We start from the raw sequence: 14,722 nt of genomic DNA, 5'->3' as shown, positions 1-14,722 counted from the left end.
AAGACTAAATTTGAGACAAATATATCTAATTTGAAATAAACTAATAAGATATAAACAACAACTTTACTCATGTTATGGCAGGAAATTGATGATTTTTTTGTATCTACAAAATGTAAAAAAAAAAAAAATACCCTCCTAATCCATATCCCCATTTTAAAACTGAAAAATAGTGAGTAGAAATAGTCACTTGATCAAGTTCACTTAGCTCACTAGTAGCCAAGCTAGAACAAAATTCAGGACTGTCTCCCTTTACTTTATCTATCCATGTTAGTTATGTGATAGCAACAACCTTCTAATGTTTAAAAAATACATAGTTTTGTGTCATTCATTTTTAATTGATGCTACAATTTATAGAAAGTTTTGACCAATTTGCAGAAAAGATTAGAAGATGTGCAGAGCATTTACCCAACAAGGTACTGTAGAACAAATAACTATTAGAAATAGAAGTTCTAATTGAGCATTCTTGGAACCCTTCACTTATCTAATATGATGATTAACTGTGCATCTGGTAGCCTTTCAGGTCCTTTGTGTGTACCTATCTGATAGCAAAGTGAAAGGGCATGGATAGTGTCTGGTCCCAGCAAGCAAATCATTTGAAAACAGTCATAGCCATAGATCAAAGATGTTTCACTCTATCTAGGCTGATTTAAACCTACTAACCCAGGTTTTGTCTAGAGACAAAACCAGTCGGAACATAAGAGAATGATGCTGTAGGATCCAAAGATAATAAGGGAAGATAGGAAAAACCTCAGAAAAGAAACAGACTGGCAGAACCTTGATATTCACAGGCCAAGACAGCTGTTTTATATCCTAGCTTTATGTCAGATGGTTAAAGAAAATTTTCAATTCTTCAGATCATCAAATATTGATATCTTCTATACCTAGACTAGAACCATGAAGGATTTTTGTTGTTGTTTAACCACTACAAAGAATTAGTGTAACCTCTCAGCACATCATTTTTACTCTAATTCACAATGTTTGAAAGAAGGAACAAGCTAGATTTTTAACATTTCCATTGAAAATAACAGAACGTCTATTAAAAATTCCCTGAAATCTTAGAAGATTGATGCCAGATTATTACTACTACTAATAATACAGATGAAGTGCTAAAGAACAGATATATTTTAAAATAAACTAAGATGTTTAAAAAGGTTAGTTTTCCTTCAGAATAACAAAAAATTACCAATAGGATATGCCTAACTAATAATTTTAAACACAGGTCCATAATATGTCTCAAATGACCAAAAAATATATAGAATCTGAACTAAGTACAGCTCAGTACGGTATAATCTACACCCCTAATCTCAATCATCCGTTCCATAAATGTCTGGCACTGATCACAAAGAGGAAGTAGAAATGGGAACGGGGATGGCTCTAAGATCTGAAAAACCATGTTCTACAAGTGAGTCAGCAGTAGTAGCTTCTAAACAAAGGATATCACACCTTCATTAAACCATAACATTTGGATTTATTTGGCATCAATTTCAATATTCACTAATCCTTATTTTCCTATCTATCTTCTGTAAGTGATATTAAAAGACCAGTAAAATTTGTGGAAGAAAAACAAATAAGATTCCAAAAATTATGTAATCATTCCTTAAATGGTTAAGAGTTGGCTCCACTAAAAGCACCCTCTCATTGTTGAAGATTTTATAGTGAGTTATGAAAGACAAAGTTATTTGACAGGTAAAATTTAATATTTACCTCACAGTACTTTAGTAAGTTCAAATTGTTAAGGAAAGGAAGGGAAGAAGGAAGAAGGGAAGGATAGGAAAGGAGGATAGATGGATCTTATTCTAACTTTCAGAGCAAATGTTTAACTATATATGGAAATAAAAGAATATCATAGGTACAACTCAAAAATGTATATATTTGAAATGAGAAAAGGCTAAATGATTTATTGGTAAGACCAAAAGACGAATACAACATAAGTCAGACTACAATAAGTTCAATGAAACATCTTCTGAAAAATTCTTGCTGAATTAACTTGAATTTCCTTAAATTTCATATCCTAGCTCAGTAATACAATAGTATTCACTTCTCAGTCAGGCTAAAAGCTGTTTACTTCCACTTTCATGAGTCCAGGTTCTTTGCTCTATCATTATACATTATGGTGAGATCAAACTCTGCACAGCTTAATAAAGTACTCATATATACAGTTGTTATTCAGCGTGGGGAAAAACTAACATGTATCATACTCTGAATTTTCTCATCCTACTAAATAATGTAAGAATTAGACTTGCAAATGTCTAATAGGTATAAACATCACTAATCATATATATTGTCCCATGTAACCCAAACAAACATAAAAGGCCCACAAACGATACACAAAAGTACATAAAAACATTTATTTTTCAGTACAGCTTGATAGGCTTACTATACAAAGTTAAAGCAATTGCTTTTACTTAACAGAACGTTATCTTAAGTTCAAACTGTTCAAATGAGAACAATAATACTCCTGGGTTACCAATCAAAAGCTATTTTGTGAGGGGCGGGGGTGTTAGAAAAAACTTGTTCCCAGCAACATTTTTTTATCATTTATAATTAATAGGCACTACAGTGAACTCTTCAAAGAAAATATTCAGTTACTGATTATTTGCTAGATTGATTACAGAATAATAATTATCAATACACACAAACAATCTCTATGATACTTCAGAGTTTGGGAAAATTAGATCAGAATAGGGAAAATTAGATCAGTAAGCACAGTGGTTTGATTTGACTTTAATACAATATGAATAGTATAATTGACAGTGTTGTTGTTAAAGTTTCTTACAGATATTTTAATGTAATTACTTCAATAAAATTTCATCAACTAATGCACTAACACATTGTCTGGGTTATTTTCTTTTTGTTTTGACTGGAATTTTAAAACCAGAAAATTAATAGTTATTTATTTCCCCATTAATATCTTGACCAACAAAAAAATTTTGTTTTTAAAAAGTCAAGCATTAAAAAAGCCAAGCATTTTTATAAATATGTTGAATGATTAACTGTATATGAAGCAAAAATTTAGCAACCTCATATATATTTCAAAATCAGATTTTAGATGATCAGAACATAAAGAGGCAAACATGTGGTCCTTTGTTTTTTAAAAAGTACAAATCCACCCTAACCGGTTTGGTTCAGTGGATAGAGTGTCAGCCTGCGGACTGAAGGGTCCCGGGTTCGATTCAGAGTTGAGTTTTTTAAGTTAATAATCTGATTATTTTTTAATATGCAAATGTTTTCTTATAAGACAATACCACTATCATGCAATCTAGTATCTGTATACTCTTTAGTAAATATTATGATATGCTATTTCTACAGATAATAAAATAATGGTATCTTTTTACTCTCAGTGATATGATAAAGTAGAAAATGCACTGAAGTTTAACTCAGTAAATACATTTATTTCTCATAAGTAAATATCAGCAAAAAATAAAGCTGTTTGAGGATTCTGTATTCTCTGGAAATATAAACAGGATTATAACTGTCAGATGTACAGGAGCACTGGCGTCAACCATTAGTTTGGTTTTGTGTCTGAGAAACACAACATGAACTACTGAATCACTTCTTTTCAAATCCATATATTCCCTCCAGCAGTTCCAGCTTCATCAGCGGTGCAGCAATGCACAAAAATGACAGGCAAAAAGCATTAGCTTTTCTTTTCCCTCATGCTGTTTGCCTAGAAATGGAAGCCAGGGTTCTTTCTGAAAGCATTTGAGCTGAGGCTCTTTAAGTCAACTGCTGAAGAAAAATATAACTGAATTCTCTATTCAAGAAAGTATCACAATTGAACTGTTTGTTTCCTTCCAAGAAAAGGTTTTTGAGAAAATAAAATACTGTATTATTATCTTCAAATAAAATATAACATTAGCATTTAGCCTAATTGTTCATTATTCTTCAATAAGAAATATTTTCAGTTTTTTAAGTATTTGGTTAACTCATCACCTTACTTTAACACCATTCAAAGAGCACTCAGTTCTGCTTCTAGTTTTAAATATAAAAAGGCCCCCAAGTTAAAATATACCAATTTTATTTTGAAAATATCTTATTTGTACAAATAGTTAAAATTTTTATTTCTAAGTTTCTGACTTTCGTGTTTCACTACAAGAGGAAATTCAATTAATAATTACAAGTTTATTTAACCATGATCAAGTAAAAACAGGATGTAATGTGTAATCTGGAACTTACACATTCACGTTTTTTTTACTAACTAGTATAGTATTTGCTAAAACTTGACTCATTTTTTAAAGGATACAGGAAATTTTCAGACTTAAGTTTAAACATACACATTTTAGTTTATAGTAACTAAAAACACCCCACCTCAGTGTTACCTTCTACATCCTCATAAAATGTACCAAATGTAATGATGACGGTGAAGGTGAAGCCTAGAGAAGTCTGAAGGTTATGGACTACCGGAAATCCAAAACAAAAAATTCAAATCACACCCTGAATGTCCTCCTCGTTTTAGGAATGTCTACAGCTATCCTAACATCACAGGTCTGGGCAGAAGCAAGCTGATGTTGGCACTGTCTAAACCAAACAAACAAGATGTTTAACAGTCAAATAAAATGTCCTGCAGCCTCCCTAATGAATTTGTCAAGGACCATCAGATTTCGCTCCCCCTCTTTTGCCTCATTAACTCAAGTATGATGAGATGGATTATAACAAGAGAATACAGATCAATCGGCCTGAAGACTTGAAGTGGCTTTTAGCCTCTAGTCTAGAGTTTCTTTTCTCTCACTTGGTCTCCTTTAATAGAATATGGTATCTCCTGCAGAAGGGGCTGCCACTTCGTTTTAATACACCATCAAGGAGCTGCTGATGGACTTCTATACTAACATACATAAAAGCAGAGGTGACAGGGGCTCTTCAATTACAGCCTCCTCAGATACCGTTTCCCCCTTCAATTATTCAACCAGAGGAAGAGAGCGGATTCGCAAACACAGAGCAGAAGCAGTTCAGTTCGGAGAGCAGAGGCGGCCTAGGGAGTTGGGTGGGGGAGGGGGAGAAGGGAACTGGCAAGAGGGAGCATTATTTGCTGGAAGTGTTTAAGTTTATTGCTCGAATGATGTTTCTAATTAGTACCGTGACAATAAATTAAAGTCGCCTTTGTTTAACTGATTTATTATTTACTAGAGCATCTACCTTAGACAGGGTAAATTGGTAATGGATTGTTTTTAAATCAAAACATTTGTAATGTTTTATCAACTCTCAGCCTCTGTTGTAAAAGTGGAGAAACGCTGGGAAAAGGGTGCAAGAAACTTAGCTGTGCTTGACAGAGCGGAGAGAAGAGGAGAGGAGCGGAGAGGAGCGAGGTATCAGGCAATGGCGACTAGCGCAGCACGGCCTGGGTCGCCTCACTAGGCAAAGAAGGCAAGGACTGGCGTCCCTGGGCGCCTACCCTGAACCGGCAGTAGGCAGCGCCATGGCCCAGAAGATGCACTACCGCGGTCACCCCAGACCTTTCTGCAAACACTCACTCCCAGGGGCACCTCAGGCCGCGAGGACAGGAGGCGCTGAAGAAGCGAAGCGGCCACCTGGAAGGTTGGGGAGGGAAAGCATTGCCCCCTCTGGCCCGGCCAGGAGTCACTCCCCAGTAACTGCCCTCGGGAGACGAGGCTAAGGACCTTTCCCTGGCTGGTCACACAACTCCCTGCACCAAAGTGTCCCTCCTGCCCACTAATATTTCCCAGGGCGCCGGTGTGCCCCACAGGCAATAAGCGGGTTATCCACGGAGTCTGGGCTTCCCACACGTCAACCCCCGAAGGCGCCGCAGCCCAGGATCCTCAGGCAGCCCAGCGTCCCCTCCCCCCCTCCCCCAAGGCTGGGGTCCCGAGGCCGCCCCACCTCTCTGCCACTCCTGAATAGTTGACTAAAGCTGTGTCCGAATTTCAAGTATGCTTACTTCCAACTGTTCATCCCAACTCCTCACTACTGAACACAGATTCCACGCAATAAATTCGACTTAATTTTTTAAAAAATGTCCCAATGGTTCTTTAGAAAGGGACTTAGGGCAAAAAAAGTGAATGGGTGACCAGGTATTGGACCACACCAGCCACATAAGAAAGGACTAAGAGGTCCAAGCATCTGGCATCAAGGAGAAGGAGAGATATAAACTTCCCCTAAGCAACTGAATTCAGGTTCACCTGGTCCCGTTTTAAGAGAGCAAGTCAAGCCCTCCCAAGGGATTTTGAAAAAGCTGCATGCCAGGTTTTGCAAAATGCAGTTTTCCCCGAAGGGCTTCATAGAGTTTTATCCTTACAGCATTATCAAAGAATACAACTTACCAACTCTAAAAATAGTAATAATAATAATCCCGCCTATTTATCTAAAAACGACTCAGAAACCAGACAGGCACCCAAGGTTCAAACATAAACCCTGAATATTAAGCAAATCACAAACACTTTTACAGCTTTTTCATCCAAAAGTACCGAAACGCTACAATGGGTAAAACACATACACTAAAACACAGACATGTGTTTCACTGAAATGCCAAGGGAGGAGTGAAGCCATCTGTGTAATCAATAACAGGATAGTTATAGATTTTTGCATTGCAGTAGTGAGTCTTTTAAAAGCAAAAGTCAATTATGAAAATAAATTCATTTTACAAATGAAACTGTATTACCTTCAAAAATATTCAAAATTAGATTTACAACATTGGCATTTTAAGAAAGTTTTGATTCAGGTTCACATTAACTTCCTTTCGTTTTTAAGCTTAAAACAGTTTCAGTGGTTTATTTTGATGTAAACATATGCCAACAAAATTCTACCATCTATAAATCTGCACCATCTCTTGCAACTTAAATATATTTTCTAATAACTGGTTAATTATGGTTGTCCTTGTAACAATAAAGGAAAAGCATTAAATATATCTGACTCTTAATTATGAAGCAGCCATTATCAAACAAGGTGCTGGCACTACTTTTGTCCTGCCCATTTTTTTCAACAGCACATGAAAATTACTGAAAAGGGATTTGTGGTCATAAACCCTCACCCCATACCCACCCCCCACACACTGGTGCACTTAAGCAGCAATTGCTCTGGCACTCAGCAACAATGGGGGTAGGGAGACTTTATGGGAGAAAATCTAGAAAATGTTAGGTCCTTTCCCAAATTCCTTTCCTCCTCCCATTTGCCTTAAGCGAAAGTAATTTTGTTAGTTTGCACCTTCTTCACTATGTTGATAGGGGGTGAAAAAAGTGAACCTTTCTGAACCACTGTTACTCTCCCTCCCTCTGTCATCTCCAGAAAGTCCTTTCTATATAGACTCTTGTTCTTCCTTGCAACTGATAAGAGAGGAGGATAAAGAAGAGGGGGCTGTAAAATGTGTGTGTGCATTTGACTTCTACTATCTCCTCCTATTTTCTTACTTCTCCCTTTACCCTCTTTCTTTATCAAGCGCAGCGGTGGCTGCTACTGTGGGCCAAGCATGCCTGTCTTCTCTCTCGGATTGGCTAAAGCAGTGACAGCTTGGATAGCGATTGTACGAACTGAAGCTCCACCCCCCTCATGATGGCCCTGGACCATTCATAAACTAAATAACTCCAGGAAACAGCAAGGCAGGGAGAGGGGAGAGTGGGGAGTGAGAGGTGAGCGAAAGAGAGCTAGAGAGATTTAGAGAGGGGGGAGGGGGAGACAGGGAGAGAGAGATAGAGAGAGAGAGAGAGGAAGAGAGAAGAGGAAGGGAGGGCGCAGGGGAAGTGAGCAAAAATAAACAATTCAGGTTTACAGAGCTGGTACGTGTTCAGGCCTGATTTTGCAACCTACATTCTTAGAAACCTAAACCACACTGCCTTCATTTTAATGAGAACAGGGAGAGAGAGATAGAGAGAGAGAGAGAGGAAGAGAGAAGAGGAAGGGAGGGAGCAAGGGAAGGAAGAGAGATTAGGAGGGTACAGGGAGAGAGACCTCAGAGGGGAGGAGGGAGAGAGGACTCAGAAAGTGGAATCTGCACAAGCAACCTAAAGGGGGAGGAGAAGAAAAACCCTAGAATCATTATAACTAAACCCCAGATGCAACGCAAGCAAAGACTTCGTCACATTAAAATACATTTTGTGAGGGCCAAGATTATAAATTACGAAGCAGAAATGAATATCAAACAACTTCCAGCGGTTTGCACCTAGAGAAAAACAAGAAGAACCCACTGCAAACAATCAAGTCCAGTCCAAACAACGCCTCCAGCAGGAAAAGAGGAATACCGCTACAACACGACCCCCTGAGAAGGGACCAGACCAGCACGCTGAGAGCGCAGGACGTCTGCACACCTCCGAGGGTGCCGCTGACTCAGTGCACTTCGCTGCTCTCTGGACATTAATTACATCCTTCACCTTACATTTGGGGGAGGGTGAGGAAGGCACTCACCTAAGCTGAGTGAAGAAGTCCTACCAGCTTGGGAGACAAGTTTAAGAATGAAACACTGAATGTTTCACTTTTATTTTTAAATTTACTTTGGCACTTGAAAGACCTCATTTCCAGATTTCTGGACAATCTCGGCAGCAGATACCTAAACTAAACCTTTTGTTAACCTGAAGTTTTCTTGTCTTCTCTTTTCCCTCCTCCCCCTTATCTCTCCGGCAAGCACATCTTTATTTTACATATCAAGAGAAAGCAAGAAAGTCCCAGCAGGTACTTTTCTTTTTGAAAGATCACTTTTTCCCCCTCTAATTTTCTGGAGAAGAAAAGGATTTCGGACAGAGGGGAAAGAGACATCTGGCCTGCTGTAGCATCAGCGGGTCAGCCCAGGTGGAAAGCAAGAGTGAAAGTGGGGCTTACGGGGAGCGCACTGCCTCTTTTGCAAGCCGCAGGGCCACCACCAGTGTGTGAGCCTTGGATCCCTCAACGTATTGCGAGACGCCGGTGTACAGCCCGGACCTGTGCCCCAACATGATCGCCGCTCAGGCCAAGCTGGTTTACCAGCTCAATAAATACTACACGGAGCGCTGCCAAGCGCGCAAGGCGGCCATCGCCAAGACCATCCGAGAGGTCTGTAAGGTGGTCTCGGACGTGCTAAAGGAAGTGGAGGTGCAGGAGCCTCGCTTCATCAGCTCCCTGAGCGAGATCGATGCCCGCTACGAGGGGCTGGAGGTCATCTCGCCCACAGAATTCGAGGTGGTGCTCTACCTCAACCAGATGGGCGTCTTCAACTTCGTGGACGACGGCTCTCTGCCCGGCTGCGCGGTGCTCAAACTGAGCGACGGTAGGAAGCGGAGCATGTCTCTCTGGGTTGAGTTCATCACAGCGTCCGGCTACCTCTCCGCGCGTAAGATCCGTTCACGTTTCCAGACGCTGGTGGCTCAGGCGGTGGACAAGTGCAGCTATCGGGATGTGGTCAAGATGATCGCGGATACCAGCGAAGTCAAGTTGCGCATCAGGGAGCGCTATGTGGTGCAGATCACTCCGGCGTTCAAGTGCACTGGTATCTGGCCTCGCAGCGCGGCACAGTGGCCTATGCCTCACATCCCCTGGCCGGGCCCCAATCGGGTGGCGGAGGTCAAGGCCGAAGGGTTCAACTTGCTCTCCAAGGAGTGCTACTCGCTGACCGGCAAGCAGAGCTCCGCGGAGAGCGATGCCTGGGTGCTACAGTTCGGGGAGGCCGAGAACCGCCTGCTGATGGGCGGCTGCCGAAACAAGTGTCTGTCGGTGCTGAAGACCCTACGGGACCGCCACCTGGAGCTGCCAGGCCAGCCACTCAATAACTACCACATGAAGACGCTGCTGCTGTACGAGTGCGAGAAACACCCGCGGGAAACGGACTGGGACGAGGCGTGCCTGGGCGACCGGCTCAACGGCATCCTGCTGCAGCTCATCTCCTGCCTGCAGTGCCGCCGCTGCCCACACTACTTTCTGCCCAACCTCGACCTTTTCCAGGGCAAGCCCCACTCGGCCCTGGAGAGTGCTGCCAAGCAGACCTGGAGGTTGGCCAGGGAAATTCTCACCAATCCCAAAAGCCTGGACAAACTATAGGGTGCTGGGGACTGCTTGAAAAGCGATGCAAACGGGAATGCTCTCATCCACCCAACACACGACAAACAGCGGGAACTCTGGACACAAACTTTTATGTAAGCCACCTGAAAGAAACAGGAACCAAGCAGCAGACCTCCGTGAATGCACAAGCCAACAAAAAGAGAGCAACCCGACCAACAAACCAAACAACACAAAATCACATTCTTGCACAAAGTGATCGTTTTCTTCCAAACAATGTGAATTTAAGAGGTCACACAAAAGAAGCAATCGGGCTTTGCCACCACAAAATGAAACCCAAGGTACATTTTCAAATCAATGTATAGTAGTTCTCCCCTTTTCCTTCTCTCCCTTTCTCTCCTTCTCTCTCCTTCTCCCTCTCTCTCTCTCTCTTTCTCTCTCTCTCTCTCTTTCTCTCTCTCTCTGCCTCATTTCATTTTGTTTTGGGTTGCCTGAATGTTGTCACCAAGTGAAAAAAAGTATTTAATTATATGTAAAATTTCTCTTTTAAAAAAAGTTTTGCTGATGTTAAATGTATCTCAGTGCCAATGTCAGACTGTGCTCCTCCCTCTCTTGCACCTCTACCCTCACCCTAAGCAGTCTTGTTGAAAACAGTAATAAAAATATTACTTTACATTGTAATTGACTGTTTGTGGACTGTTCTTAAATGAAGGCAGGTGAGATCACAATTTAAAATTCACAATGTAAAGATGTGAATTTGAGCAGCTAAATACAAGAAGCTGCCATTTGAACTCTAATTTGCAAAATTACAAATACAGCACATTTTGTAGGTTTAATCATACAAGTTCTCACCAAAATCCTTAGAAAAGAGAAAATATTAATTTTTACCCAACTATATAATGTTTGTACTATAGATTTTAAGATTAAAAGTAATATCTTCCTAGACACTTGAAAAAAGAACACATTTTATATAGAAAAACAAATTTTGATCCTAATTTTTTAAAGAGAAAATTTTTTTTCACATTTTAAATGAAGACATTTGCTTTTTATGCCATAATTTTTAAAAATTTACTCTGAGTCTGAAATACAAAGGAAATACTTATGGATCTTCTCTGAAGAGTTAGCACTATCAGTTGACACTTTTCCTTCAATCATTTGTCCTCTTTAAGTTTTAAATAATAAAAACTTAACAGTTAAATCAACTGCACCAAAAATGAATAAAGTGGTTATAGCAATAGTCCTTTTCCTAGCAAATGTGAACAATCCAGATTTATGAATTACTTCAATATTTTAAATTGCTTAGTTATAAATGCCAACACTATGGTCATTTTTTAAAATCCCCAGTATTTTTCATGATTATTCTGAAGCTTCTTATAGGCAATTCAAACAATAAAAGGTTTGGATACAATATTTCTGATCAAAAGAATATTACTGTTTCAAGAATTTACAAATAGGAAAAGTACTTCTGCTCTTTCTGCCTTTCTATGGTAACAATCCAATATACCCATTACATTTCAACTTTAAGAAAGGTTTCTTTTTAAAACAAGGAAATAAATGATTATAAAGTAATTTGTAAAACTGAAAGTATCCGAAAGGAACTGATTTCTCTTCCTCATATTGGAGGCAACTATGTACTCCATTAGATATGCTAATGATGAGGCACAGGTACAGAATATATGTCAGATGTTATCCTGTAAAATTTATTCTTTAAATTATCCCAGTTTTTAATTTATTGAGAAAATCCATGAATGAGAGATATAAAGAAAAATTTTGAAGAACAGAGGGAGAAGTGGGGGAGGGAGTATAAGGATGGATGAGCAGCAGGACAACAGGAGAGATGGATGAAAAACAAGGAAGGTACTTAGAGCTCTGGTTCACTTAACCAAACAGGGTTCCGTCATAAGATTTCCTGGTGAAATTTCCATAGTAAAAATAGTTCTAGTCTAGAAATACAAACTTTGATCTTATTAGCTCTGAAATCATCTCCACTCTAAGTCTATGTCTTTTCTGGTCTCTCTTCCTGTAGATGCAGAACAAATGCACTATAATAGTAAGTGGTGCAGACAAACACACTACTTTTTTTTTAATAATAAAAATGAATTTATTCTCTGGGGAAAATGTTCTGATTTTTAAGAACATTTTCAAAGCAAGTAATAGGTCTTACATTTACAAAGTAATGATTTAAAGGCAATGTTTAGTTTAAAAGATTAAAATAACATCTTAAAATGACCATTTTTTCACTCTCAAAAGTACTTACAGCATTAGACACATATCTCCCTCTAATTATCCCAGGAAAAGCTTTTGACAAGAAGAAACAAAATTTCCCCAAATTCAGTATCTTTTCTCCTCCTCATTTAATTTGATGCAACTAAAAAAGAAAACCACTGCAACAACGTAAGTGTCCTCACTACAAACAATCTTAAAGCGCCAATGTCTATACAAAATAAAAAATTCTTCCAAAAACAGACTGACAAATTGTTCAATATAAACTAGCAGAAGTTTTTATTTCTGTAACGTTAGGCAGATTGCTATGGTACAAAACAATTTCTGTGACTAAGGTAAAAAAGATCCCTGCATTGCACAAGCAACAGGGGAAAAATTAATTTAATGATGCTACACAGAATAAGATCAGAGAGAAATAAAAGTTATAACTTCCCCCAAAGGAGCAGATAACTTCAATGAGTCTAATTGCAAAGACTGGCAAAAATTCCAATATTGAGTAAAATTACTTAGATACCTTAAATCACAATTTAGACTTTAAGCCATGTATGTCCAAAAGCATAATGGATATTCTGAGTTAAATTCTAGCCTCTGAAACTCACAAAGTACCATAAATTAGAGAATGTAACTCATTTTGGTTACTTTTCTTTCCTAAAGAAACTAAAAAACATTTCCAGACATTTCAGCTCTGTAACAAAGTAAAAAAAAAAAAAAAAGCAAAAATCTGAATTAAAGTTTTCTCTATGCTGGATTAGCTGAATTATCAAGGTCAAAATGAGCTGTTTCACTGTAGCTTTCCTTTTGTACAATCTACCAAATCCTGTTAATAAAGGCAGCAATTTCGAAACATTGTGTTAGAAATGCACATAAGACAAGAGATGATCATAAAGTTTTCAATAAAATTATAACATTTTCATCAAGAACTACTTTGAAATACTTCTAAATCACTAAAACTTAATAATTCACATGATTACAAAACCAATAAATTCAGAATGTGTATATGTGTGTATGCATGTATGTATGTATGTAGCATGCAAACACAAAAGCTATCAGTGTGTAAAATAAAGTATTCCATTTTTTTAAACCACTTTTCTTTCTATACGATGCTTATTTTGCTCATTTTAAACGAGACTTTCCTCTCAGAACAAATCCTACCATTCACATTCATGAAATAAACCTTATTTGGGCTTTATGACCTAGCCACAAATGTTTCTTAGTAAAATAAAGTTGCCAAGGTCTGAAAAGTAATCAGAAATACATTTTAAAGGGGAAATTACATTTTCATTTAAGAATAGGAAATTATGCAGTGCCTTGTAAAATCGACTTCAGGTAATGGGAAACAGAGTATCTCATACACACACGAGACACGCATGCACAACAGAGTAGTAAGTCATGAGGACAAAGCAAGGAGAGTGATATATTGGTATTATACCTAGAAAGCAGAAAGGCTAAACAAAATAATTCGTCTCTCGATCTCACTGAATTTTGTAGCTTAATTCACCCTGGACCCTTTGAGGCAAAATATATTTATAGAAGATATTCCCTAAGGTTCTTCCCCCACCCTTCAATGAGCTAATGATAAATGCAATTAAGTGGGAATTGTTTTTGAATCTAAATAAACTTTAATAATCTAACTAACTGGTAAGGGAGCCGTAAGCTAAAGAAAATAGTTGCCTGCAGAGACAGAGAAATCAGCAAGAAATTCAAACTAAGTCTGTCAGATTTTACCAATGCCAATCCTACTTAATAACAGCGCACCATCCCATCCAAAGAAAAATACAATTCCATAAAAATGAAGCCCGCTCCTCATCATCTCACCTTGGGGTCGATATTCTTGAAGTTGGGGTCTTCTTCATCCACCTCAAAATAGAGCTCGGAGGAGGTGACAGAAAGAATGCCCTTTACTACAACAGAGGGTGCCACAAGCTGAGCTGGTGTGCTCAGGCTAACAGGACCTGCCAAAAGGAAAAGGCAAGCTTCATAAGTTGGAATGACATTTTTCAAAAATTCAAATAGATTCAAGCAGAAATTTTATTTAAAAATTCTCACCCCTAGCACCAAATTGCCTGCCAACTCCTACACAAATTCTGTTGTGCCCCCCAAACTTCCTCTGAAAATGCAAAGTTAGGGTTCTCATACTAAGAGATTTATAACAGGCAAATAATGATAACAGTAAGCTAGGATGCAATTATTTTACTGGGAGTCTGCAAAGCTTTGGTCTAATCTGGAAAAAAGGGCAGCTCTGCCTAAATAAGTCCATCCACATTCCATTTAGAAAACAAGCCTCAGGCTATCAAACAACATGGAACAACAACCAGCAGCAAGGAGGACTCAATAGGCTCCCAAGGCCAGAGGTTAGTTTAGAGTTTGGCTGAGGCATGATTATAAAAAGATCACTAGCTTATTAGCAAAGTGAGAAACATTACACCATATTCTCTGGTAAAGATTTTGTGCCAGGCTGACACAAAGCCTCTTCCGTAATAACTTTCCCCATGAAAGATTGGTAAAAATACTTATTTTCTAAGCCTGCCTTTCCACTGTTAAATTTTGTTCAGTGCTTCCAAATCTAATATTAGTGTAGTTCAGGGACTCT

General features: G+C 38.6%; 2 protein-coding genes across 6 annotated transcripts in view; one reads left to right on the top strand and one right to left on the bottom strand.

The window, feature by feature from the left end:
• LRBA (LPS-responsive vesicle trafficking, beach and anchor containing) overlaps nt 1-14,722 on the bottom strand; it is a 554,230-nt gene that overhangs the window by 207,649 nt on the left and 331,859 nt on the right. For all 5 annotated transcript variants that reach the window (XM_006770131.2, XM_006770133.2, XM_006770134.2 and 2 more), the window contains exon 40: nt 13,948-14,084. In XM_006770131.2, the coding sequence (XP_006770194.1) occupies nt 13,948-14,084 (137 nt within the window). The remainder of the gene's footprint in view (nt 1-13,947; nt 14,085-14,722) is intronic.
• Nucleotides 7,854-10,590, top strand: MAB21L2 (mab-21-like 2 (C. elegans)). The gene has a single exon (XM_006770130.2). It carries the CDS (start codon nt 8,872-8,874, stop codon nt 9,949-9,951), a length of 1,080 nt encoding a protein of 359 aa, XP_006770193.1. The 5' UTR covers nt 7,854-8,871; the 3' UTR covers nt 9,952-10,590.

The sequence above is a fragment of the Myotis davidii genome, unplaced genomic scaffold, assembly GCF_000327345.1.
Source record: "Myotis davidii unplaced genomic scaffold, ASM32734v1 scaffold323, whole genome shotgun sequence".
Lineage (NCBI taxonomy): Eukaryota > Metazoa > Chordata > Mammalia > Chiroptera > Vespertilionidae > Myotis > Myotis davidii.
This window is presented reverse-complemented; position numbering and strand designations above follow the sequence as displayed.

Bases quoted from the DNA above. Each gene is read 5' to 3' on its own strand.
- MAB21L2 (XM_006770130.2), top strand. From the start codon at position 8,872: ATGATCGCCGCTCAGGCCAAGCTGGTTTACCAGCTCAATAAATACTAC.